Below are 26,596 nucleotides of genomic sequence, written 5' to 3'. Positions count from 1 at the left end.
ACCTACGTTATACTTATGTACCCCTAATCTGCTGCCCCTAACCCCACCGACCCCTGTATTATATTTATTAACCCCTAACCTGCCCCCCACAACGTCGCCGCCAGCTACCTACAATAATTAACCCCTAATCTGCCGACCGCAAAGCGCCGCCACCTACGTTATCCTTATGTACCCCTAATCTGCTGCCCCTAACACCGCCGACCCCTATATTATATTTATTAACCCCTAATCTGCCCCCCTCAACGTCGCCGACACCTGCCTACACTTATTAACCCCTAATCTGCCGAGCGGACCTGAGCGCTACTATAATAAAGTTATTAACCCCTAATCCGCCTCACTAACCCTATAATAAATAGTATTAACCCCTAATCTGCCCTCCCTAACATCGCCGACACCTAACTTCAATTATTAACCCCTAATCTGACGACCGGAGATCACCGCTACTATAATAAATGGATTAACCCCTAAAGCTAAGTCTAACCCTAACACTAACACCCCCCTAACTTAAATATAATTTACATCTAACGAAATTAATTAACTCTTATTAAATAAATTATTCCTATTTAAAGATAAATACTTACCTGTAAAATAAATCCTAATATAGCTACAATATAAATTATAATTACATTGTAGCTATTTTAGGATTAATATTTATTTTACAGGCAACTTTGTAATTATTTTAACCAGGTACAATAGCTATTAAATAGTTAAGAACTATTTAATAGTTACCTAGTTAAAATAATAACAAAATTACCTGTAAAATAAATCCTAACCTAAGTTATAATTAAACCTAACACTACCCTATCAATAAATTAATTAAATAAAATACCTACAATTAACTACAATAAAACCTAACACTACACAATCAATAAATAAATTAAATACAATTCCTACAAATAACTACAATTACATAAACTAACTAAAGTACAAAAAATAAAAAAGAACTAAGTTACAAAAAATAAAAAAATATTTACAAACATAAGAAAAATATTACAACAATTTTAAACTAATTACACCTACTCTAAGCCCCCTAATAAAATAACAAAGACCCCCAAAATAAAAAAATGCCCTACCCTATTCTAAATTAATAGAGTTAAAAGCTCTTTTACCTTACCAGCCCTGAACAGGGCCCTTTGCGGGGCATGCCCCAAGAAAATCAGCTCTTTTGCCTGTAAAAAAAAACATACAATACCCCCCCCCAACATTACAACCCACCACCCACATACCCCTAATCTAACCCAAACCCCCCTTAAATAAACCTAACACTAAGCCCCTGAAGATCTTCCTACCTTGTCTTCACCATCCAGGTTCACCGATCCGTCCTGGCATCCGGTGCTGAAGAGGTCCAGAAGAGGCTCCAAAGTCTTCCTCCTATCCGGCAAGAAGAGGACATCCGGACCGGCAAACATCTTCATCCAAGCGGCATCTTCGATCTTCTTCCATCCGGTGCGGAGCGGGTCCATGTTGAAGCAGCCGACGCGGATCCATCCTCTTCTTTCTGCGTCTCCCGACGAATGACGGTTCCTTTAAGGAACGTCATCCAAGATGGCGTCCCTCGAATTCCGATTGGCTGATAGGATTCTATCAGCCAATCGGAATTAAGGTAGGAATATTCTGATTGGCTGATGGAATCAGCCAATCAGAATCAAGTTCAATCCGATTGGCTGATCCAATCAGCCAATCAGATTGAGCTCGCATTCTATTGGCTGATCGGAACAGCCAATAGAATGCGAGCTCAATCTGATTGGCTGATTGGATCAGCCAATCGGATTGAACTTGATTCTGATTGGCTGATTCCATCAGCCAATCAGAATATTCCTACCTTAATTCCGATTGGCTGATAGAATCCTATCAGCCAATCGGAATTCGAGGGACGCCATCTTGGATGACGTCCCTTAAAGGAACCGTCATTCGTCGGGAGACGCAGAAAGAAGAGGATGGATCCGCGTCGGCTGCTTCAACATGGACCCGCTCCGCACCGGATGGAAGAAGATCGAAGATGCCGCTTGGATGAAGATGTTTGCCGGTCCGGATGTCCTCTTCTTGCCGGATAGGAGGAAGACTTTGGAGCCTCTTCTGTACCTCTTCAGCACCGGATGCCAGGACGGATCGGTGAACCTGGATGGTGAAGACAAGGTAGGAAGATCTTCAGGGGCTTAGTGTTAGGTTTATTTAAGGGGGGTTTGGGTTAGATTAGGGGTATGTGGGTGGTGGGTTGTAATGTTGGGGGGGGGTATTGTATGTTTTTTTTTACAGGCAAAAGAGCTGATTTTCTTGGGGCATGCCCCGCAAAGGGCCCTGTTCAGGGCTGGTAAGGTAAAAGAGCTTTTAACTCTATTAATTTAGAATAGGGTAGGGCATTTTTTTATTTTGGGGGTCTTTGTTATTTTATTAGGGGGCTTAGAGTAGGTGTAATTAGTTTAAAATTGTTGTAATATTTTTCTTATGTTTGTAAATATTTTTTTATTTTTTGTAACTTAGTTCTTTTTTATTTTTAGTACTTTAGTTAGTTTATGTAATTGTAGTTATTTGTAGGAATTGTATTTAATTTATTTATTGATAGTGTAGTGTTAGGTTTTATTGTAGGTAATTGTAGGTATTTTATTTAATTAATTTATTGATAGGGTAGTGTTAGGTTTAATTATAACTTAGGTTAGGATTTATTTTACAGGTAATTTTGTTATTATTTTAACTAGGTAACTATTAAATAGTTCTTAACTATTTAATAGCTATTGTACCTGGTTAAAATAATTACAAAGTTGCCTGTAAAATAAATATTAATCCTAAAATAGCTACAATGTAATTATAATTTATTTTGTAGCTATATTAGGATTTATTTTACAGGTAAGTATTTATCTTTAAATAGGAATAATTTATTTAATAAGAGTTAATTAATTTCGTTAGATGTAAATTATATTTAAGTTAGGGGGGTGTTAGTGTTAGGGTTAGACTTAGCTTTAGGGGTTAATCCATTTATTATAGTAGCGGTGATCTCCGGTCGTCAGATTAGGGGTTAATAATTGAAGTTAGGTGTCGGCGATGTTAGGGAGGGCAGATTAGGGGTTAATACTATTTATGATAGGGTTAGTGAGGCGGATTAGGGGTTAATAACTTTATTATAGTAGCGCTCAGGTCCGCTCGGCAGATTAGGGGTTAATAAGTGTAGGCAGGTGTCGGCGACGTTGAGGGGGGCAGATTAGGGGTTAATAAATATAATATAGGGGTCGGCGGTGTTAGGGGCAGCAGATTAGGGGTACATAAGGATAACGTAGGTGGCGGCGCTTTGCGGTCGGCAGATTAGGGGTTAATTATTGTAAGTAGCTGGCGGCGACGTTGTGGGGGGCAGGTTAGGGGTTAATAAATATAATACAGGGGTCGGCGGTGTTAGGGGCAGCAGATTAGGGGTACATAGGGATAATGTAAATTGCAGCGGATTACGGAGCGGAAGATTAGGGGTTAATAATAATATGCAGGGGTCAGCGATAGCGGGGACGGCAGATTAGGGGTTAATAAGTGTAAGGTTAGGGGTGTTTAGACTCGGGGTACATGTTAGAGTGTTAGGTGCAGACGTAGAAAGTGTTTCCCCATAGCAAACAATGGGGCTGCGTTAGGAGCTGAACGCTGCTTTTTTGCAGGTGTTAGGTTTTTTTTCAGCTCAAACAGCCCCATTGTTTCCTATGGGAGAATCGTGCACGAGCACGTTTTTGAGGCTGGCCGCGTCCGTAAGCAACTCTGGTATCGAGAGTTGCATTTGCGGTAAAATGCTCTACGCTCCTTTTTTGGAGCCTAACGCAGTATTTTTTTGGACTCTCGATACCAGAGTTAATTTTATGGTGCGGCCAGAAAAAAGCCTGCGTAGCGTTAACAACCCATCTACCGCCAAACTCCAAATCTAGGCCTTAGTTTTAGAACATATATCCGTAAAACAAGGCTCTAACCATAAGGCCCCAAGAACCGGAACAGAGCCACCTATGCCCCCAGTTTAAGAACTGGAAGGGAATAAATTGAAATAAAGGAATCAGCCATATGAAAACCTTTATCCAGTCCTGGATTTTATCCAGGGAAGCTACTGACTATAGCATCAGACAACACATCAAGTCAATATGCCATTGAACTAGCGACGGTAGCAAAGTACACAGATGGTTGCCATTATAAACCCTGGTGTATGTCCCATTCCATAGGACTATCCTCTAAGGGTAAAAAACTTCTTGTAGTGATAGTTGCAACTACTCCTTCCCCCCTAAGGAATGTCGTTCAGCCTCCTTAGCTGAGTCGGCTATGGGAAACAGTCTTGTAAATATAGGGAATGCCTAAGGTACCATTCCATCTGAAACTGAGATTCTCATTCTCAGTATCATGGAGAAACTCTTTAAAATAGCAATTCCTCTAGCAATGCTTATACCTTGTGGACAAATATAGAATGGAGTGTGAAGGAACTCAGGGCACTGCATGTGGGCCATAAAATTTTAACGGAAACTATAGGATAAATTTGTGGCCATTGTTAACAGATTCCCAAACAGCAATCATCATAGAGGGAGTAGATTCAAACAAAGAAAATAAATTTGAATACATTTTAATAATTTTTTCACATAGGAAAACAATACTATGCCTTTAAATATGAAAAGGAACTCTATTCTCGAGTGCGTTTGTTTCATCCTCAGTCACAAGGGATGAATAAACAATGCTAAAATGCATTTATGATAACGAACACAGAACAAAAATGTAACTCTTTTTAAATCTTAAAGTAACTCATTTTTGTGTGTTTTTGTACCATCATACGTCACAAAGATAAAATATTAAATAAACAGCCGCAATTAATTTAAAACAATTTACACAGAAAAAATATTACCGTGTCTTTAAATTTTAAAAGAACATTTTATTTCTGTTGTGCAGAACAATCCAATAAATTATTAATAGTGTTGTAAATCGACATCGCTATGTACATAAAAAAAAGTAATTTCCTTGCAAGGAACCTCAGAGCACTGCCTGTGGTCCATAAAATTATTCTGGACACTATAACAGAAAATTGTGGATTGACCGGTGTCCCCAGACTCCTAACAGCAATAGCTTCAAAAGGAGTATATATAATAAAAAGGACACCTAACAAACAGTATTGTTTCTTTAAATGTGAAAATAACATTATCTTTTGTGTGCCTTTGTAGTATTCTATCACAAGGATAAACTAACCCAAGCAACTGAATTTATATAATAAAGATCACAGATAACAAACTTTACTGTCTTGAAAGTTTTAAAAATCACATCGTGTTTATTGTGCTTAGTAAACTGACGTTTAAGTATTAAGCAAAGCATACTGGAACAACTGAACCTTAGCTATTATGCTGAAGGTGCCCAAGTGTCCAAAATAACAGAATAACATCAGAGACCTCTAAATACATCTGACATACGATGTAAATAAATCTATCACTAAGCGCTACCTAGCTGCGTTAAACTCACTACCCTCCGGTATTTAGTATTCTATAACTCCTAATGGGTGAAGAGAGCACAACTAACCAATGCCCATAAAGCTCCGCCCTTCGTAGGCGTAATAGTACTCCATCTCCCAGCACTCATACTGTACTGTGTTCAGAGATGGATGAGGAAGCTCAAAAACGGCGGGAAGATAACTCTGCCCATCGTGAACGTCACTATACACAATCTCCCGGTCGCCATTAAGATCTATATGGATCTGACACCGGGAGAAAAAAAAAGTAAACCAACTGTAGAAAAATTTAGCCGAGAATGCTACCGCATGTCAGGTAGCTCTATCTCCAAATAAGACTTGTGGTCTAAACGTTCTGTTGCCAGAAATAAAAACTAGCAGTTTCCCAGTCGGTATATTTTATGTTAAAGATCGCCTGGGGAAAAATAACACTGATGCCAAACAATACTGTTTAAACTTAACTGCCTTGATCCAGCCCCAGTGTCTTTATAACATGTTTATTCCCATCACAATAAGGAGCCCAATCTTTATCATAGTCCTTGAAATGTGATTAAATGTAATGCAGTGCTCACTTTCCTCTGAGAGAATGATGTCCCCAGAAATAATAAAGTTAGCACTTACCTCGAATGCTGTGCGACAGCATGGCAGTCCAGCAGGTTTTCAGAGGTCCTCTCCCTCCCATAGCTCTGTGGACTAAGATTAGCCTGAGTTAAAATGTGCTTAGGCTATCTGTATTAGGGCAGCAAACATGTATAGGAGGCGCAGTGAGAACTATGTCACACCAGTTCCTATTGCTTTAATGCCACCAAATGCTCTGCTGTAGAGACTGATCAGGTCTAGGCTACACCCTAGAACAAAGTAGCACTCACTGGCACTACTTTAAAAATAATAAACTCTTGATTGAACAATCTTTACTAACACCTCACTTTGCCATCTCCTATCTTACTAACACAGGCAAAGAGAATGACTGAGTCTAAACACCCCTAATCTTACACTTATCTTAACCCCTAATCTGCCGCCCGACATCGCTGACACCTGCATTATATTATTAACCCCTAATCTGCTGCTCCGGACACCGCCGCCACCTACATTATAGTTATTAACCCCTAATCTGCTGCCCCCAACATCGCCGACACCTACATTATATTTATTAACCCCTACTCTGCCGTCCCCAATGTCGCCGCCACTATAATAAAGTTATTAACCCGTAAACCTAAGTCTAACCGTAACCCCCCCTAACTTAAATATAATTTAAATAAATCTAAATATAATTACTACAATTAACTAAATTATTCCTATTTAAAACTAAATACTTACCTATAAAATAAACCCTAAGCTAGCTACAATATAACTAATAGTTACATTGTATCTAGCTTAGGGTTTATTTTTATTTTACAGGCAACTTTGTATTTATTTTAACTAGGTAGAATAGTTATTAAATAGTTATTAACTATTCAATAACTACCTTAAAATAAAGACAAATTTACCTGTAAAATAAAACCTAACCTAAGTTACAATTACACCTAACACTACACTATAAATAAATTATTTCACTAAATTAAATACAATTAATTACAATTAAATAAAATTATCTAAAGTATGAAAACCCCCCCACTAAATTACAGAAAATAATAAAACAATTACAAGATTTTTAATCTAATTACACCTAATCTAATCCCCCTAATAAAATAAAAAAGCCCCCCAAAATAAAAAAAGTCCTACCCTATACTAAACTACAAATAGCCCAAAAGTAATCAGCTCTTTTACCTGAAAAAAAGTACAATCCCCCCAACATTAAAACCCACCACGCACACAACCAACCCTACTCTAAAACCCACCCAATTCCCCCTTAAAAAACCTAACACTAACCCCTTGAAGATCACCTTACCGGGAGACGTCTTCACCCAAACGGGCCAAAGTCCTCAACGAAGCCGGGAGAAGTCTTAATCCAACCAGGCAGAAGTGGTCCTCCAAACGGGCAGAAGTCTTCATCCAGACGGCATCTTCTATCTTCAATCGGCGCAGAGCGGGTCCATCTTCAAGACATCCAACGCGGAGCATCCTCTTCTTTCCACGGCTGACGACTGAATGAAGGTTCCTTTAAATGACGTCATCCAAGATGGTGTCCCTTCAATTCCAATTGGCTGATATAATTCTATCAGCCAATCGGAATTAAGGTAGAAAAAATCCTATTGGCTGATGTAATCAGCCAATAGGATTGAGCTTGCATTCTATTGGCTGATTGGAACAGCCATTAGAATGCGAGCTCAATCCTATTGGCTGATTGCATCGTTGAGGACTTCGGCCCGGTTGGGTGAAGACGTCTCCCAGTAAGGTGAGCTTCAGGGGGTTAGTGTTAGGTTTTTTTAAGGGGGGATTGGGTAGGTTTAAGAGTAGGGTTGGGTGTGTGGGTGGTGGGTTTTAATGTTGGGGGGGATTGTAATTGTTTTTTCAAGTAAAAGAGCTGATTACTTTGGGGCAATGCCCTGCAAAAGGCCCTTTTAAGGGCTATTTGTAATTTAGTGTAGGGTAGGGCTTTTTTTTTATTTTGGGGGGCTTTTTTATTTTGTTAGGGGGTTTAGATTAGATGTAATTAGTTTAAAAATCTTGCAATTATTTTATTATTTTCTGTAATTTAGTGTTTGTTTGTTTTTTGTACTTTAGATAATTTAATTTAATTTACGGAATTAATTTAATTATAGTGTAGTGTTAGGTGTAATTGTAACTCAGGTTAGGTTTTATTTTACAGGTACTTTTGTATTTATTTTAACTAGGTAGTTTTTAAATAGTTAATAACTATTTAATAACTATTGTACCTAGTTAAAATAAATACAAAGTTTTCTGTAAAAAAATAAATAAACCCTAAGCTAGATATGATGTAACTATTAGTTATATTGTAGCTAGCTTAGGGTTTATTTTATAGGTAAGCATTTAGTTTTAAATAGGAATAATTTAGTTAATTGTAGTAATTTTATTTAGATTTAAATTATATTTAAGTTAGGGGTGGTTAGGGTTAGACTTAGGTTTAGGGGTTAATAACTTTTATATAGTGACGGCGACGTTGGGGGCGGCAGATAAGGGGTTAATAAATGTAGGTAGGTTGCGGCGATGTTAGGGACGACAGAATAGGGGTTAATAATATTTAACTAGTGTGTGCGAGGCGGGAGTGCGGCGGTATAGGGGTTAATATATTTATTATAGTGGCGGCGATGTCCGGTTCAGCAGATTAGGGGTTAAAAAATGTATCATAGTATTTGCGATGTGGGGGGGCCTCGGTTTAGGGGTTAATAGGTAGTTTATGGGTGTTAGTGTACTTTTTAGCACTTTAGTTAAGAGTTTTATGCTACAGCGTTGTAGTGTAAAACTGTTAACTACTGACTTTAAAATACTGTACCAGGCTTGACAGGAGAGGGTCTACCGCTCACTTTTTGTTAGACTCATAATAACGGTGCTATGCAAGTCCCATTGAAAAAATAGGATACGCAATTGACGTAAGTGGATTTGCGGTATTTTCGAGTCTGGACAAAAAAGTGAGCGGTAGACCTGTACCTGCAACACTTGTAATACCAGCGGGCATTAAAAAGCAGCGTTGGGACCTCTCAACGCTGCTTTTTAACCCTAACGCAAGACTCGTTATCTAGGTGTAAGTTACAAAAAACAAACAAACACTAAGTTACACAAAATAAAAAAGAAATTATCAAATATTTAAACTAATTACACCTAATCTAAGAGCCCTATGAAAATAAAAAAGCCCCCCCAAAATAAAAAGAACCTAACCTACAATAAACTACCAATAGCCCTTAAAAGGGCCTTTTGCGGGGCATTGCCCCAAAGAAATAAGTTCTTTTTCCTGTAAATAAAAAATACAAATACCCCCCCCAACAGTAAAACCCACCAGCCACACAACCAACCCCCCCAAATAAAAACCTAACTCAAAAAACCTAAGCTCCCCATTGCCCTGAAAAGGGCACTTGGATGGGCATTGCCCTTAAAAGGGCATTTAGCTCTATTGCTGCCCAAACCCTAATCTAAAACTAAAACCCACCCAATAAACCCTTAAAAAAACCTAACACTAACCCCTGAAGATCCACTTACAGCTTTGAAGAACCGACATCCATCCTCAAAGAAGCCGGGAGAAGTCCTCACCGAAGCCGGCAGAAGTCTTCATCCAAGCGGCCAAAGTCTTCATTCAAGCCCGCAGAAGTCTTCACCGAGACGGCATCTTCTATCTTCATCCATCCAGCGCGGAGCGGCTCCATTTTCAAGACATCCGACGCGGAGCATCCTCTTCGTTCAATGTCTTCTTGAACAATGAATGTTCCTTTAAATGACGTCATCCAAAATGGCGTCCCTTAGATTCTGATTGGGACGCCATCCAATCAGCCAATAGAATGCGAGCTCAATCCTATTGGCTGATTGGATCAAACAATAGGATGAAAGCTCAATCCTATTTGCTGATTGCAACAGCCAATAGGATTTTCTCAACCTTAATTCCGATTGGCTGATAGAATTCTATCAGCCAATCTGAATCTAAGGGACGCCATCTTGGATGACGTAATTTAAAAGAACATTCATTGTTCAAGAAGACGTCGAACGAAGAGGATGCTCCGCGTTGGATGTCTGGAAGATGGAGCCGCTCCGCGCCGGATGAAGATAGAAGATGCCGTCTGGGTGAAGACTTCTGCGGGCTTGGATGAAGACTTTGGCCGCTTGGATGAAGACTTCTTTGAGGATGGATTTCGGATCTTCAAAACTCTAAGTGGATCATCAGGGGTTAGTGTTATTTTTAATTAAGGGTTTATTGGGTGGGTTTTAGTTTTAGATTAGGGTTTGGGCAGCAATAGAGCTAAATGCCCTTTTAAGGGCAATGCCCATCCAAATGCCCTTTTCAGGGCAATGGGGAGCTTAGGTTTTTTGAGTTAGGTTTTTATTTGGGGGGGGTTGGTTGTGTGGTGGTGGGTTTTACTGTTGGGGGGGGTATTTGTATTTTTTATTTACAGGTAAAAGAGCTTATTTCTTTGGGGCAATGCCCCGCAAAAGGCCCTTTTAAGGGCAATTTGTAGTTTATTGTAGGTTAGGGTTTTTTTATTTTGGGGGAGCTTTTTTATTTTCATAGGGCTCTTAGATTAGGTGTAATTAGTTTAAATATTTGATAATTTCTTTTTTATTTTGTGTAACTTAGTGTTTATTTTTTTTAACTTAGTGTTTGTTATTTTTTGTAACTTAGTTGTTAGTTTTTTGTAACTTTGTAATTTTTAATTGTAGAATTAAATTATTTGAGTAGGGTTAGGTGTTTAAATATATAATATAGTTAATTTAATTTGTAGCTTAATGTAATTTTAGTATAATAGTTACGGTAGTTTAATTATTATTTTAATATAGTTTAATGTAATTTTAGTATAATAGTTAGGGTAGGTTAATTATTAGTTTAATATAGTTTAATTTAATTCTAAAGGTAAGTTTAAATTTATTATAAGATAGGGCTGAGTTAATAATTAATATAAAGTTAGCGGGTTGTTAGGTTTAGGGGTTAATAGGTTAATTTAGTTTATGGTGATGTGGGGGGTGGCAGTTTAGGGGTTAATAACTTTATTTAGTTGTGGTGGGCTCCGGGAGCGGCGGGATAGGGGTTAATAACATAATGTAGGTGGTGGCGGTGTAGGGGCCGACAGATTAGGGGCTAAGAACATAATGTAGGTGGCGGCGGGGTCCGAGAGCGGCGGGATAGGGGTTAATAACTTTATTAGAGTTGCGGCGGTGCCGGGGAGCAGCGGGATAGGGGTTAATAACTTTATTTAGTTGCGGTGGGCTCCGGGAGCTGAGGGATAGGGGTTAAACATTTTAGTATAGTGGCGGTGTTTGGTGACAGGGTACAAAAAAGCTGTGAAAAAGCCGAATAGCAGCGAGATCGATGACTGTCAGTTAACAACAGTCCGCTGCTCATCGCCCCGTACTTGGTGCGCGGCTTTTTGACAGCTCTTTATATAAATATGGAGAGCATGTTCAGGTCCGCGGCCGCGATGTTAGGCAATGTCGGGCAAGCTCATTGGTGCCATCGAATGCAGCACAGTTGACGGCTTGATAAGTAGGCCTCACGGTATCCAGCAGAAATTAATCTAGACAAGTGACTAAAATAATCTATGTATTGCCCTATTGTGGCTAATACAACACTTTGTTCATTGCTTTGTAATAGAGAAAATAATCCTATGTTTACTACTTTTTAGAAGGCTAAAATAATCTTGTAGTGCTGTATAGAAGTTAAAATAACTATATGTATTGTGTTAAGTGGCTAAAATAATCCTCTGTTACTGTTATTTATTGCCATATTATGTTTAAAAACAAAATGTATGCTTACCTGATAAATTATTTTCTTTCCTGGCATGGAGAGTCCACGAATCCATTCAATTACTAGTGGGAGTTCAACTCCTGGCCACCAGGGGAAAGCAAAGAACACCCCAGCAGAGCTGTTAAGTATCACTCCCACTTCCCATAACTCCCAGTCATTCAGCCAAAGGTGTCACACCGTGCCGCTCTAGCTGTTGCTAGGGTGCGGCGTCTCCTTCCCTGCTCGTTATCAGGGGCTGTGTCGGGTCCGGATGCATGAGGTGCTGACGTCATCGCCGCACACTCCTTTTTTCAGATGCCGGTCCGGATTCCTGTGGCGCGAGTCCTGCGCCTATGTAAGTCGCTCAGAAACTATCTATCAATGCCCAAGTATGGGTGTTACTATGTGTGCTCCTGGGTGTGATAGATCGTTTCTGCTATTTGCCTTATTGTTGATGAACCCTGCCTGTCTGACCACTCTGCCTGTTTATCCCTAAACTGCTGGATTGATATACTGCTGCTGAACTCTGCTTGTCTGACCACTCTGCCTGTTAACCCCTAAATTGCTGGATTGATATTCTGCTGCTGAACTCTGCTTGTCTGACCACTCTGCTTGTTTAACCCCTATTGTTCTGGAGTGCCTCTCTGTTGCCAAATTGCCTGGCTGATTAATCTAGTGGTTTACCCTTGGACTGCTTTACTGTTGCCAAAACCTGCCTGCCTGACCATTCTAGTGGTTTACCTTTGGACTGCTTTACCGTTGCCGCTGAAGACTATCCTGCCTGTGGTGAGTGCTGCTTACCTCATCTTGCGAACGTTCTCTGCTCTGGGATATTCCCTATTATTCCGGCTCAACGCCGGGATAAGAAGACTACTGGCCGAGTTCTGTCTAATAGCGGAGAATCCCACGAGCATAACAAAAGGAACATGGAAAGATACGATGACACAAGGGTTAGAGGTGCCTGATGTTTTGTATAATAGACAAACTGCCATCTTAAAATAAATTAAGGGTGGGTTGTGGACTCTCCATGCCAGGAAAGAAAATAATTTATCAGGAAATCATAAATTTTGTTTTCTTTCAAATTGCATGGAGAGTCCACAAATCCATTCAATTACTAGATGTAACCAATACCCAAGCTAGAGGCCACAGAATGGAAGGGAGGAAGAATAAGACAGGCGGACCTAAACAGAAGGCACCACCGCTTGAATAACTTTCCTCCCAGAGGAAGCCTCAGCTTTGTTAAGCAGATTTGTAAAACTTTTGAAATTTGAAAAAATATGCAACGAAGACCAAATGGTCGCCTTGCAGATCTGTTCACAGAAAACACAATGTTAAATACAACGGCAGAAGAAACAGCCCTAGTGAATGAGCTGCAACCCCAACTGGAGGCAGTTGTCTAGCTGACTCACAAGCCAACCATATAACCATTCTCAACCAAAAATAAAGGAGAAGTGGTTTTCTGGCCCTACATTTACCAGAGGCCACAAAAAAGGGCAGATAATCAAAATCCCTAGATGTTCGGCAATAGAAACATCAGAACACGATAACATCCAGGTTATGAAACAGACGTTCCTTATGAAGAGAAGGACTAGGACAGAACGAAGGAATGTCAACTCCAGAGAAAACTTGTGGTTTGACCCCAACTCAGGAAAGAATCCCATGTTGGTACAAAGGACCGCCCTATCCTCATGAAAAATAAAACAATAAGAATCACATTAAAGAGCCGAAAGCTCCTGGACCCTACGAGTAGAAGAAGAGCAAGTAGAGACAAAAAATCCAAAAACAGAAACTAAATGTATGAGAGTTCACAGGCTCAAATGGAGCCTTCTGCAGAACTCTAGAAACAAGGATAAGACTCCAAGAAGGAGCAACCTACTAAAACACAGTCCTGAATCATACTAAGGTCTGAACAGGAGATTGAATATCTGGAGTCAGCCAGACACTTAGGCTAAGTGAAATAACAGAGATCTGGCCTTTTAGAGACCAGGCTGAAAAATCCTTCTCCAGAATCTCCTGAAGAATGGACAGAAAGTGAAGAAATCTCACCTGCTCCAAGAGAAATCTTTGGATTTACACCAGAAAAAGTATGTACAACATACATAGTGTAAACTTTACAAATCACCGGCATACGATCCTGAACATAGGATCAATTATCTATCGGAAAAACCTTGTCAAGACTAGGTGTCCGATCCCCAGGCAGACGGTTTTATAGAATCTAGATGGGATGTAGGAAAGGACCCTTAAATAGAAAGTCCTAGCTCAGAGGCAAATTCCATGGGGGAAAGGGTGACATTTACACCAGAACAGTAGTCAGTGATGCCAAGCCGGGGTGAGTAGAAGCACTGAAGCCTGCTCCAGTATAAAAAACAGGCTATTCCCAAGGAAAAAAAGGAAACAGGAGGAACCGCCAGAGGGACGACCAGAACTGCAAGTGAATCCCTTGATTAGATCCGTATCTAGGAAGCTTGGCGTTTAGAAGAGACTCCATTCTAACCCGCTCCGAAACTCCCACATGATAAATATCCTAGAGATACATCTACGCCTAAAGAAAGATGCAAGATTCCTCTCTTGTCGCTAGGGAACTACATTCCTGAATGATGAAACAGGACCCGAAGAGATGACTTCCATAGAATATGAAAGACAGACCAAACTACTTGCGTCTAAGCTATCAGAGCAAAGAAGATCGCTCTAAACTCTGTATAAACCAGATCCACCAATTTCCAAGAGAACCCCAACCAGATCTGTCAGCTAAAGAGAAAAATCTCTCAAGAAGGTCTCCAGAAAAACTGGAATCTTGGATAGACATCCCTGAACCCCTAGAATAAAAATAATAATCTCTCTTAGGGTTATCCAGTGCAATCCCCCGAGAAAAGTCTAGAAGACATGATGAGAATAATCCAGGGCTAAACCTGGATAAGAATTACTATTATAATAACAATAGTCCTGGTTCAGACCATCTCAGCCATCGCCGAAAAGGTACTGAACTCAGGGCTGATGGATAAACCGCAAAGGATTACCTCTGGGCTACCAGGTATACTCTAATAAGAAACCTAAAAATCTAAACATAGATATATGAGGAGCGTAGGAAATACATTAAGCAATCAAAACAACTCCATTTGAGTGTGGAGGAACTGCAATACCAAGCCTAAGCGTGGAGTGGAGAGAGAAAACGTGTCTGCCATCTTCCAGTTTCCAAAAACAAAACATTTAATATAACATCCAGCATGTTAAGGAGGACACGTGTTAATGTTTGGTTGTAACCTCTCGAGGATAGGCCACTTTACTAGCTACGGCCTCTAAGCGTGCTACTCTAGAGTGAAAAAAAAACATACCCCTGCTATTACAGTGCGCAAAATCACACCAAAATCATTTCACCCACAACATGTAAAAATTAGTAGCGGGGAAGCACTGAGGGGCTGACCGCATAAATTACCATTGTGTGATTAACTGCTGATCTAAATGCAGCAGTAAAATTCGGTCCCCACACATTATAAAGCCCAGATCTGAACACCATTAGATCTGTCATTAGGCTATAGAGGCGGCAACATCTATGACACTAGATTTAACCAGGAATCTGCCCCGCTGCATAATATTCCCCACTTGAGGATATTAGTATATTTTACAATACAAACCATTCCTGAGGGTAGTGGGTACCACCAGGTCCGGGATCTCCAGTCCTTCCTGCTTGATTTATTTTCTGTTCTTTAAGAAATAATAAGAAAGGACTTACCCTCCAAGGTCTTCTGCTGTGGAGCAGTCACAACAGCACCAGGTCTGTAAGCCTCATTCGACCGCTGACAGGGACCTGAAGATTCAAGAAAGACAGAGTAACCAACCCTGGTTTTCTACAGAGGGGTAGCACAAATCTTGGAAGGTAAGCAAGGACTACCTCGCTGTCTTCCAACTGCTAACAGCCACCATTACTCTTACTAAAGAGATTGGCATGGGCACAGCATAACCCCAATCCTTGCTTGCAGTACCCATTAAAAGATTAAAAGTTGATTTTCTTCAGACACCATCTTCACACACCCCCTACAACGTACGAAGCAAAGAATGACTGGGAGTTATTGAAGTGGGAGTGGTACTTGACAGCTCTGCAAGTGGTACTTGACAGCTCTGCTGGGGTTTTCTTTGCTTCCCCCTGGTGGCCAGGAGTTGAATTCCAACTAGTAACTGATTGGATTTGTGGACTCTCCATGCCAATGGAAAGAAATAACTATCAGCTAGATTACGAGTTTTGCATTATGGCTCATAACACTGCTTTTTCACTACCGTTGGTATTACAGGTGTTGTAGGAATAGCTGTACCGCACACCTTTTTGGCCGTCACGCAACGTAACTACCGCACCTTTAAAAAAGTCATTTTTCAATGGGACTTCCATAGCGCCGGTATTATGAGTTTGCCTGTCCGGCCAAAAAGTGAGCGGTACAGCCTATAACTACAAGATCTGTACCGTCACCTGAAAGTCAGTAGTTATGAGTTTTACGTTACAGAGCTGTACCATAAAACTCATAACTAAACTGCTACAAAGTACACTAACACCCATAAACTACCTATTAACCCCTAAACCGAGGCCCTCCCGCATCGCAAACACTAAAATAAAATTATTAACCCCTAATCTGCCGCTCCGGACATCGCCGCCACTATATTAAACATATTAACCCCTAAACTGCTGCACTCCCGCATCGCAAACTCTAAATATTATTAAACCCTAATCTGCTACACCCCCAATGTTGTCGCCTCCTACATACACTTATTAACCCCTAAACCGCTGCCCTCCCGCATCGCAAACTCTAGATAAATATTATTAACCCCTAATCTGCTGCCCCCAAAATTGCAGCCACCTAACTACACTTATTAACCCCTAATCTGCTGCCCCCAATGTCGCTGCCACTATAATAAAGTTATTAACCCCTAAACCTAACCCTAAGTCTAGCCCTAACCCTAACGTAACCCTAACCTTAACACCCACTAACTTTAACCTAATTAAAATAATTTCAAATAAAAATTACAATTAATACCTAAATTATTCCTATTTAAAACTAAATAAATACTTACCTGTAAAACCTAAGCTAGCTACAATATAACTAATAGTTACATTGTATCTAACTTATGTTTATTTTTATTTTACAGGTAAGTTTGCATTTATTTTAACTAGGTAGACTAGTTAGTAAATAGTTATTAACTATTTAATAACTACCTAGTATAAATAAATACAAATTTACCTGTGAAATAAAACCTAACCTGTCTTATAGTTAAACCTAACATTACACTAAAATTAAATAAATTACAGAAAAAAACAACACTAAGTTACACAAAATAAAAAAGAAATAATCAAATATTTAAACTAATTACACCTCATCTAATAGCCCTATCAAAATAAAAAATCCCCCCCAAAATAATAAAACCCCTAGCCTACACTAAACTGCCAATGGCTCTTAAAAGGGCCTTTTGCAGGGCATTGCCCCAAAGAAATCAGCTCTTTTACCTGTAAAAAAATAATACCAACAACCCCCCAACAGTAAAATCCACCACCCACACAACCAACCCCCCAACTAAAATCTTATCTAAATAAACCTAAGCTCCCCATTGCCCTGAAAAATGCATTTGGGTGGGCATTGCCCTTAAAAGGGCATTTAGCTCTTTTACATTGCCCAAAACCCTAAGCTAAGAATAAAACCCAACCAATAAACCCTTAAAAAAACCTAACACTAACCCCCGAAGATCCACTTACAGTTTTAGAAGACCGGACATCCATCCTCATCCAGCCGGGAGAAGTCTTCATCCAAGCGGCAAGAAGTCGTCCTCCAGGCAGGCAGAAGTCTTCATCCAGACGGCATCTTCTATCTTCATCCTTCCAACATCCGGCGCGGAGCATCCTCTTCATACGGTCCCAGCCATACACTGAAGGTTCCCTTTAAGGGACGTCATCCAAAATTAAGTCCCTTGAATTCTGATTGGCTGATAGAATTCTATCAGCCAATCAGAATTAAAGGGAAAAAAAATCCTATTGGCTGATGCAATCAGCCAATAGGATTGCACTTTAATCCTATTGGCTGATCCAATCAGCCAATAGGATTGAGCTCGCATTCTATTGGCTGATTGGAACAGCCAATAGAATGTGAGCTCAAACCCATTGGCTGATTGGGTCAGCCAATAGGATTTTTTACCCTTTAATTCCTATTGACTGATAGAATTCTAACAGCCAATCGGAATTCAAGGGATGCCATCTTGGATGACGTCCCTTAAAGTGAACCTTCAGTTTACGGCTGGGACCGTATGAAGAGATGCTCCGCGCCGGATGTCTTGAAGATGGAGCCGCTCAGTGTCGGAAGGATGTTGATAGAAGATGCTGTCTGGATGAAGACTTCTGCCCACCTGGAGGACGACTTCTTGTCACTTGGATGAAGACTTCTCCCGGCTGGATGAGGATGGATGTCCGGTCTTCCAAAACTGTAAGTGGATCTTCGGGGGTTAGTGTTAGTTTTTTTAAGGGTTTATTGGGTGGGTTTTATTTTTAGCTTAGGGTTTTGGGCAATGTAAAAGAGCTAAATGCTCTTTTAAGGGCAATGCCTATCCAAATGCCCTTTTCAGGGCAATTGGGAGCTTAGGTTTATTTAGATAGGATTTTATTTTGGGGGTTGGTTGTGTGGGTGGTGGGTTTTACTGTTGAGGGGTTGTTTGTATTTTTTTTTTACAGGTAAAAGAGATGATTTCTTTTGGGCAATGCCCCGCAAAAGGCCCTTTTAAGGGCTATTGACAGTTTAGTGTAGGCTAGGGTTTTTTTTTTTTTTTGGGGGGGGGGGGGGGTTATTTTGATAGGGCTATTAGATTAGGACTAATTTGTTTTTATTTTTGATAATTTCTTTTTTTATTTTGTGTAATTTAGTGTTTATTTTTTTTGTAATTTAGATAATTGTATTTTAATAATTTAATTTATTTAATTTTATTGTAATGTTAGGTGTTAGTGTAACTCAGGTTAGGTTTAATTTTTAATGGTAACTTTGTATTTATTTTAGCTAGGTAGTTAGTAAATAGTTAATAACTATTTACTAATTGGTCTACCTAGTTAAAATGAATACAAACTTACCTGTGAAAATAAAAATAAAACTAAGATAGCTACAATGTAACTATTAGTTATATTGTAGCTAGCTTAGGGTTTATTTTACAGGTAAGTATTTAGTTTTAAATAGGAATTATTTAGTTATTAATAGTAGGTTTTATTTATAATTATTTTAATTATGTTAAAGTTAGGGGTGTTCGGGTTAGGGTTACGTTAGGGTTAGACTTAGGTTTAGGGGTTAATATATTTATTTAGTGTTAGTGATGTGGGAGGCCAGAGGTTTAGGGATTTAAAAACCTAAGTATAGTGGCGGCGGCGACATTGGGGCAGCAAATTCGGGGCCAATAGGTGTAGGTAGGTGGCAGCGACATTGGGGGCGGCAGATTAGGGGTTAATAAATTTACGTAGGTGGCGGCGACATTGGGGGCAGCAGATTAGGGGGTTAAAAAGTGTAATGTTTGTGTTGGCGATGTCGGGGGCAGCAGATTAGGGGTGTTTAGACTCAGAGTTTATGTTAGGGTGTTAGGTTTAAACATACATTTTCTTTCCCCATAGACATCAATGGGGCTGCGTTACGGAGCTTTACGCTCCGTGATTGCAGGTGTTAGGCTTTTTTTTAGCCGGCTCTCCCCATTAATATCTATGGGGAAATTGTGCACGAGCACGTAACAGCAGCTCAAAGCAGCGCTGGTATTTATCGCCCGCAAACTCCGGGTTTTTGCAAACCTGTAATAGCAGCGCTATTAAAGGTGAGTGGTGGAAATAACTTGCAAAACTCGTAATCTGGCTGTATATTAATTACCATCCTATACGTATTGGCTAAGTTATATATTTTAGCCATATAGTGACTAACACCTTGAAAATGTAATATAAAACGCTGATTCATACACATTAAAACAACTTTTTAAATATATTTTGCTTTTTTTGTCAGTTTTTCTGTCATTTATGTCTGGAAATTACCAAGTCCTGAAAAATGAAAGAGCCTAACCCTGCCATATATATGCACCTAATTTACAGTTTACCTTATAATTTCCACTGAAGACAAACAATACAAATTGTGTTAACACAATGACAGCGGCAAACTCTTTATTCTCCAGACGTGAGTCTGAACTGGTTCCTCCAAATAATGCAAGTGGTGGGTAGTTTGCCCATTGATGTACAAATGCGGCAAATAAGGTGTTAATTTGTTCTAATAATGCAGACTAATATAGAATAGACTAATTTATTTATAAGACTGCAGAAATCTGTTGTAGTTACAAGCGCCCAGATTACGAGTCTTGCGTTAGCCTTAAAAAGCAGCGTTGAGAGGTCCCAACGCTGCTTTTTAACGCCCGCTGGTATTACGAGTCTGGCAGGTACAGGTGTACCGCTCACTTTTTTTCTGCGACTCGAGCTTACCGCAAATCCATTTACGTCAATTGCGTATCCTATCTTTTTAATGGGGTTTGCTTAACGCCGGTATTACGAGTCTTGGAGAAAGTGAGCGGTAGACCCTCTACCTCCAAGATCCCTACCGCATTTAAAAGTCAGTAGTTAAGAGTTTTATGGGCTAACGCTGTAACATAAAACTCTTAACTAAAGTGCTACAAAGTACACTAACACCCATAAACTACCTATTAACCCCTAAACCGAGCCCCCCCCCATCGCAAACACTATAATAAAAATTTTAACCCCTAATCTGCCAACCGGATATCGCCGACACCTACCTACATTTATTAACCCCTAATCTGGCGCCCACAACGTTGCCGCTACTATATTAAATGTATTAACCCCTAAACCTAAGTCTAACTCTAACACCCCCCTAACTTAAATATAATTTAAATAAATCTAAATAAAATTACTATAATTAATTAAATTATTCCTATTTAAAACTAAATACTTACCTATAAAATAAACCCTAATATAGCTACAATATAACTAATAGTTACATTGTAGCTATCTCAGGCTTTATTTTTATTTTACAGGCAACTTTGTATTTATTTTAACTAGGTACAATAGTTATTAACTATTTAATAACTACCTAGCTAAAATAAATACACATTTACCTGTAAAATAAACCCTAACCTAAGTTACAATTACACCTAACACTACACTATAATTAAATGAATTCCCTAAATTAACTACAATTAATTACAATTAAATTAAATAAACTAAAGTACGAAAAACAACAAACACTAAATTACAGAAAATAAAAAAATAATTACAATTTTTTTAAACTAATTACACCTAATCTAATCCCCCTAATAAAATAAAAAAGCCCCCCAAAATAATAAAAATCCCTACCCTATACTAAATTACAAATATCCCTTAAAAGGGCCTTTTGCGGGGCATTGCCCCAAAGTAATCAGCTCTTTTACCTGTAAAAAAAAATACAATACCCCCCCAACATTAAAACCCACCACCCACACACCTAACCCTACTCTAAAACCCACCCAATCCCCCCTTAATAAAACCTAACACTAACCCCTTGAAGATCACCCTACCTTGAAACGTCTTCACCCAACCGGGCAGAAGTCCTCATCCGATCCGGGCAGAAGTGGTCCTCCAGAAGGCCAGAAGTCTTCATCCGATCCGGGCAGAAGAGGTCCTCCAGACGGGCAGAAGTCTTCATCCAGGCGGCATCTTCTATCTTCATCCATCCGGAGCGGGTCCATCTTCAATCCAGCCGACGCGGAGCATCCACTTCAAACGAAGTCCAACTGAAGAATGAAGGTTCCTTTAAATGACGTCATCCAAGATGGCGTCCCTTCAATTCCGATTGGCTGATAGAATTCTATCAGCCAATCGGAATTAAGGTAGGAAAAGTCCTATTGGCTGATGCAATCAGCCAATAGAATTGAGCTTGCATTCTATTGGTTGATTGGAACAGCCAATAGAATGTGAGCTCAATCCTATTGGCTGATTGGATCAGCCAATAGGATTGAACTTCAATTATATTGGCTGATTGCAACAGCCAATAGGATTTTTCCAACCTTAATTCTGATTGGCTGATCAAATTCAATCAGCCAATTGGAATTGAAGGGACACTATCTTGGATGAAGTCACTTAAAGGAACCTTCATTCTTCAGTTGGACTTCATTTGAAGAGGATGCTCCGCCTCGGCTGGATTGAAGATGGACCCGCTCCGCTCCGGATAGATGAAGATAGAAGATGCCGCCTTGATGAAGACTTCTGGTCGTCTGGAGGACCTCTTCTGCCCGGATCGGATGAAGACTTCTGGCCGTCTGGAGGACCACTTCTGCCCGGTTGCGTGAAGACGTCTCAAGGTAGGGTGATCTTCAAGGGGTTAGTGTTAGGTTTTATTAAGGGGGGATTGGGTAGGTTTTAGAGTAGGGTTGGGTGTGTGGGTGGTGGGTTTTAATGTTGGGGTGGTATTGTATTTTTTTTACAGGTAAAAGAGCTGATTACTTTCGGGCAATGTCCCGCAAAAGGCCCTTTATTTTACAGGTAAATTTGTATTTATTTTAGCTAGGTAGTTATTACATAGTTAATAACTATTTAATAACTATTCTACCTAGTTAAAATAAATACAAAGTTGCCTGTAAAATAAAAATAAACCCGTAGCTAGATACAATGTAACTATAAGTTATATTGTAGCTATCTTAGGGTTTATTTTATAGGTAAGTATTTAGTTTTAAATATGATTAATTTATTTAATTGTAGTAATTTTATTTAGATTATTTTAAATTATATTTAAATTAGGAGGGGTGTTTGGGTTAGACTTAGGTTTAGGGGTTAATAACTTTATTATAGTGGCGGCGGCAGATTAGGGGTTAATAAATGTAGGTAGGTTGCGGCGACGTTGGGGGCAGCAGAGTAGGGGTTAATAAATATAATGTAGGGTTCGGCAATGTTGGGGTCAGCAGATTAGGGGTTCATAGGTATAATGTAGGTGGCGGCGGTGTCCGGAGCGGCAGATTAGGGGTTAATAAAATAATGCAGGTGGCGACGATGTCGGGGGCGGCAGATTAGGGGTTAATAAGTGTAAGATTAGGGGTGTTTAGACTTGGGGTTCATGTTAGGGTGTTAGGAGTAGACATAAAAAAGTACTTTCCCATAGGAAACAATGGGGCTGCGTTAGGAGCTGAACGCTGCTTTTTTGCAGGTGTTAGGTTTTTTTTCAGCCGGCTCAGCCCCATTGTTTCCTATGGGGAAATCGTGCACAAGCACGTTTAGCCAGCTTACCGCTACCGTAAGCAGCGCTGGTATTGAGGTTAGATGTGGAGCTAAATTTTGCTCAACACTCACTTTTCTGCGGCTAACGCCGGATTTCAGAAAACTCATAATACCAGCGTTGTCTTAAGTGAGAGGTGAGAAAAAAAGGCTTGTTAACACCGCACACCATTACCGACAAAAACTTGTAATCTAGCCGAAGGTGTTTACTGCCCCTTTAATACTCAAGTCCCAGTTTGTAACTATTGTATAATGTATTAATATATGTGCAGCACTTTAGTTTTCAAACCTAATAACATTTTTATTATGAGCTTCATTTCATGAGGTTGATCCTATTGCAGTTAAAGACTTGTAACAATATTTATCTACAAAAATCCTCTTAGATGTTAACGGGACATGGAAGTCATTACTATGCTTACATTGCAAGGTGTGTTTAAGTGTGTGTTTTAACCATCTTTGGTGCTATATCGGCACTGTGTGGACTCGTCCAGTGCATAAGTATGGGAGTTGATTGCTAATTATTCTTTCTGCAAAGCACAATGAGTAAATTAACCAATCGGCCTGTGTTACCACTGAGATTGGCCCAGAACATGTGCAAGTGGTGCCAAATGCTGATACCGTCCTATTATGTCCCTTTAAAGTTCAGATTTATAGACATTTTAAAGGGATATGAAACCCTAATTTTTGTTTCATGATTATGATAGAGCATACAATATAAATAACTTTCCAATGTACTTCTGTTATCAGTCTTGATTCATTCTCTTGGTATCCTTTGCTGAAGGAGCGACAATGTAATACTGGTAGTTAGCTGAACATATTGAGCAAATAAATTACAATAGGCATATTTGTAGCCACCAATCAGCAACTAGCTCACAGTTGTGCACTGCTGCTTCTGAACCTAATTAGGTATGCTTTTCAATAAATTGTACCAAGAGAACAAATCAAATTAAATAATAGAAAAAAATTGGAAAGTTATTTAGAATTATATGCTCTAGCTTAGTCATGAAAGAAAAAATGTGGGGTTCATGTCCCTTTAACATAAATTGTACATAAAAAACAACCTGTGTCTTGAAGATAAACATGTTCTTCATTATTGACTAAATATAGATTGTGTCCGGGACTTGTAAATTGATTTTCAGGTTGACTGAATGGTGTATCTGTAAAAAAAAAAAAAAAGAATATAAAAAAGAAAATCAGAAATAATATAAGTAAACAAAATATAATTGAATGGTTTATATTGATTAACATACAAAGTTATCTTATGAGCTAATTGCAGTAGTTTTACTTTAGCGAATTAGTTTAATTTTGGGTATTATGACCCCTGGTTAATTTTATAAACGATAATTGCTTCCAGCCACTTGTTTGCTGCGCACAATAATTTAGCGCTCCACTTGTATTCTCGCCCATATTATTTATTAATACATTTTTTCAATATTCATTAGTGATTTTTAACATTTTCAAGAAAATTTTAAGTCACTATAGAATCCTACAACACGTAAGAAGTCATTTTCAGAATCACTTATCTTGCATTTACCATGCTAAACCAAGCTGCGGTCTAGGTTTCATTTTAACTTTTAACATTACCATATCAAGTGCAACATATGTGTTCTTATTCCTCTCTGTGTGATTAATAAAATCATTACTAAATGATGAATTAGCCCATATATTCAATTAGGTTGTTAATTATCTACAATGACACTTAATGCTTAGATTACTAAGGCAAACATTTTGGTGGTTTCTAAATTAAAGGGACAGTCTAGGCCAAAATAAACTTTCATGATTCAGATAGAGCATGTCATTTTAAACAATTTTCCAATTTACTTTTATCACCAATTTTGCTTTGTTCTCTTGGTATTCTTAGTTGAAAGCTTAACCTAGGAGGTTCATATGCTAATTTCTTAGACCTTGAAGCCCACCTCTTTCAGATTGCATTTTAACAGTTTTTCACCACTAGAGGGTGTTAGTTCACATATTTCATATAGATAACACTGTGCTTGTGCACAAGAAGTTATCTGGGAGCAGGCACTGATTGGCTAGTCTGCAATTCTGTCAAAAGAACTGAAAAAAGGGGCAGTTTGCAGAGAATTAGATACAAGATAATCACAGAGGTTAAAAGTATATTATTATAACTGTGTTGGTTATGCAAAACTGGGAAATGGGTAATAAAGGGATTATCTATCTTTTAAAACAATAACAATTCTGGTGTAGACTGTCCCTTTAAGGGTAACGGGTTATGGTATATATGCACAGTGTGATATACAGTTCTAGTTGGCCTGAGGAAAGAGATTAAGGGCGAGAATACATATGCGACGCAGGCTTCAGCACAACTGCTGAAACGCACGTTGCACCTAAATTCACCTCGCACATCAGGGAATAACATATATACGGTGCCGGCAGTTCATAACTTGCTATAAGTCGGATAAACTGGCGATGTCCAGAAATGTGCATAAATACACATACCTGGAGTCGCCAGTGACTTACGGCAGTTTAGAAACTGCTGGCGCCCAAGAAAACAAAATGTATGCTTACCTGATAAATTTCTTTCTTTCCGGGCATGGAGAGTCCACAACGTCATTCCAATTACTAGTGGGATATTCAACTCCTGACCAGCAGGAGGAGGCAAAGGGCACCACAGCAAAGCTGTTAAGTGTAACTTTGCATTACCCATAATCCCCAGTCATTCAGCCGAAGGAAAATGGAAAAAGAAGAAACACAAGGGTATAGAGGTGCCTGAGGTTTACTCAAAAAAACTGCCGAATTATAATTTAAAAAGAGGGCGGGGTCGTGGACTCTCTATGCCCGGAAATAAATAAATTTATCAGGCAAGCATAAATGTTGCTTTCTTTCCTATGGCATGGAGAGTCCACAACGTCATTCCAATTACTAGTGGGAACCAATACCCAAGCTAGAGGACACAGAATGAAAAGGGAGGGAGAGCAAGGCAGGAGGACCTTAACAGAAGGCCCCACCGTTTGAAGAACACTTTTCCCAAAAGAGGCTTCAGCCGAGGCAAAAGTATCAAATTTGGAATTTGGAAAAAGTATGCAAAGAGGACCATGTTGCCGCCTTGCAAATCTGCTCCACAGCAGCTTCATCTTTGAAAGCCCATGAAGAGGAGACAGCCCTAATGGAATGAGCCAAAATTCTCTCAGGAGGCTGCTGTCCAGCTGTCTCATAAGCTAAATCGAAAACACTTCTTAACCAGAGGGAAAGGGAAGAAGAAGTGACCGTCTGACATTTACACTTGCCAGAGAAAACCACAAACAGGGCAGAAGATTTCTGAAAATCTTTACTTGCTTGGAGGAAAATTTAGAGCACACACAACATCCAAGTTATGCAACAGTCGTTCTTTCTGTGATGAAGGAAAAGGACAAAAAGAAGGAACCACAATTTAGTGATTAATGATTCGATCCGACACAACCTTAGGGAGAAAACCCAACTTAGAATGAAGGACCGCTTTATCTGCATGAAAAATAAGGAACGGGGAATCACACTGTAGAGCCGAAAGCTCAGGCACTCTGCAAGCAGAAGAAATAGCAAGAGGAAACAAAACCTTCCAAAATAACAATTTATTTCCAAAAGAATGCATCGGCTC

General features: G+C 39.3%; 1 protein-coding gene across 1 annotated transcript in view; it reads right to left on the bottom strand.

Moving 5' to 3' along the window:
• The window catches only part of LOC128641937 (uncharacterized), a 469,590-nt gene that overhangs the window by 21,291 nt on the left and 421,703 nt on the right, over positions 1 to 26,596 (bottom strand). The window contains exon 20 of the mRNA XM_053694531.1: positions 24,063 to 24,158. Coding sequence (XP_053550506.1) covers positions 24,063 to 24,158 — 96 coding nt within the window. The remainder of the gene's footprint in view (positions 1 to 24,062; positions 24,159 to 26,596) is intronic.

The sequence above is a fragment of the Bombina bombina genome, chromosome 11 (assembly GCF_027579735.1).
Source record: "Bombina bombina isolate aBomBom1 chromosome 11, aBomBom1.pri, whole genome shotgun sequence".
Taxonomy (NCBI): Eukaryota; Metazoa; Chordata; class Amphibia; order Anura; family Bombinatoridae; genus Bombina; species Bombina bombina.
The sequence above is the reverse complement of the archived record's forward strand: the minus strand, read 5'-3'. Positions and strand labels throughout refer to the sequence as shown.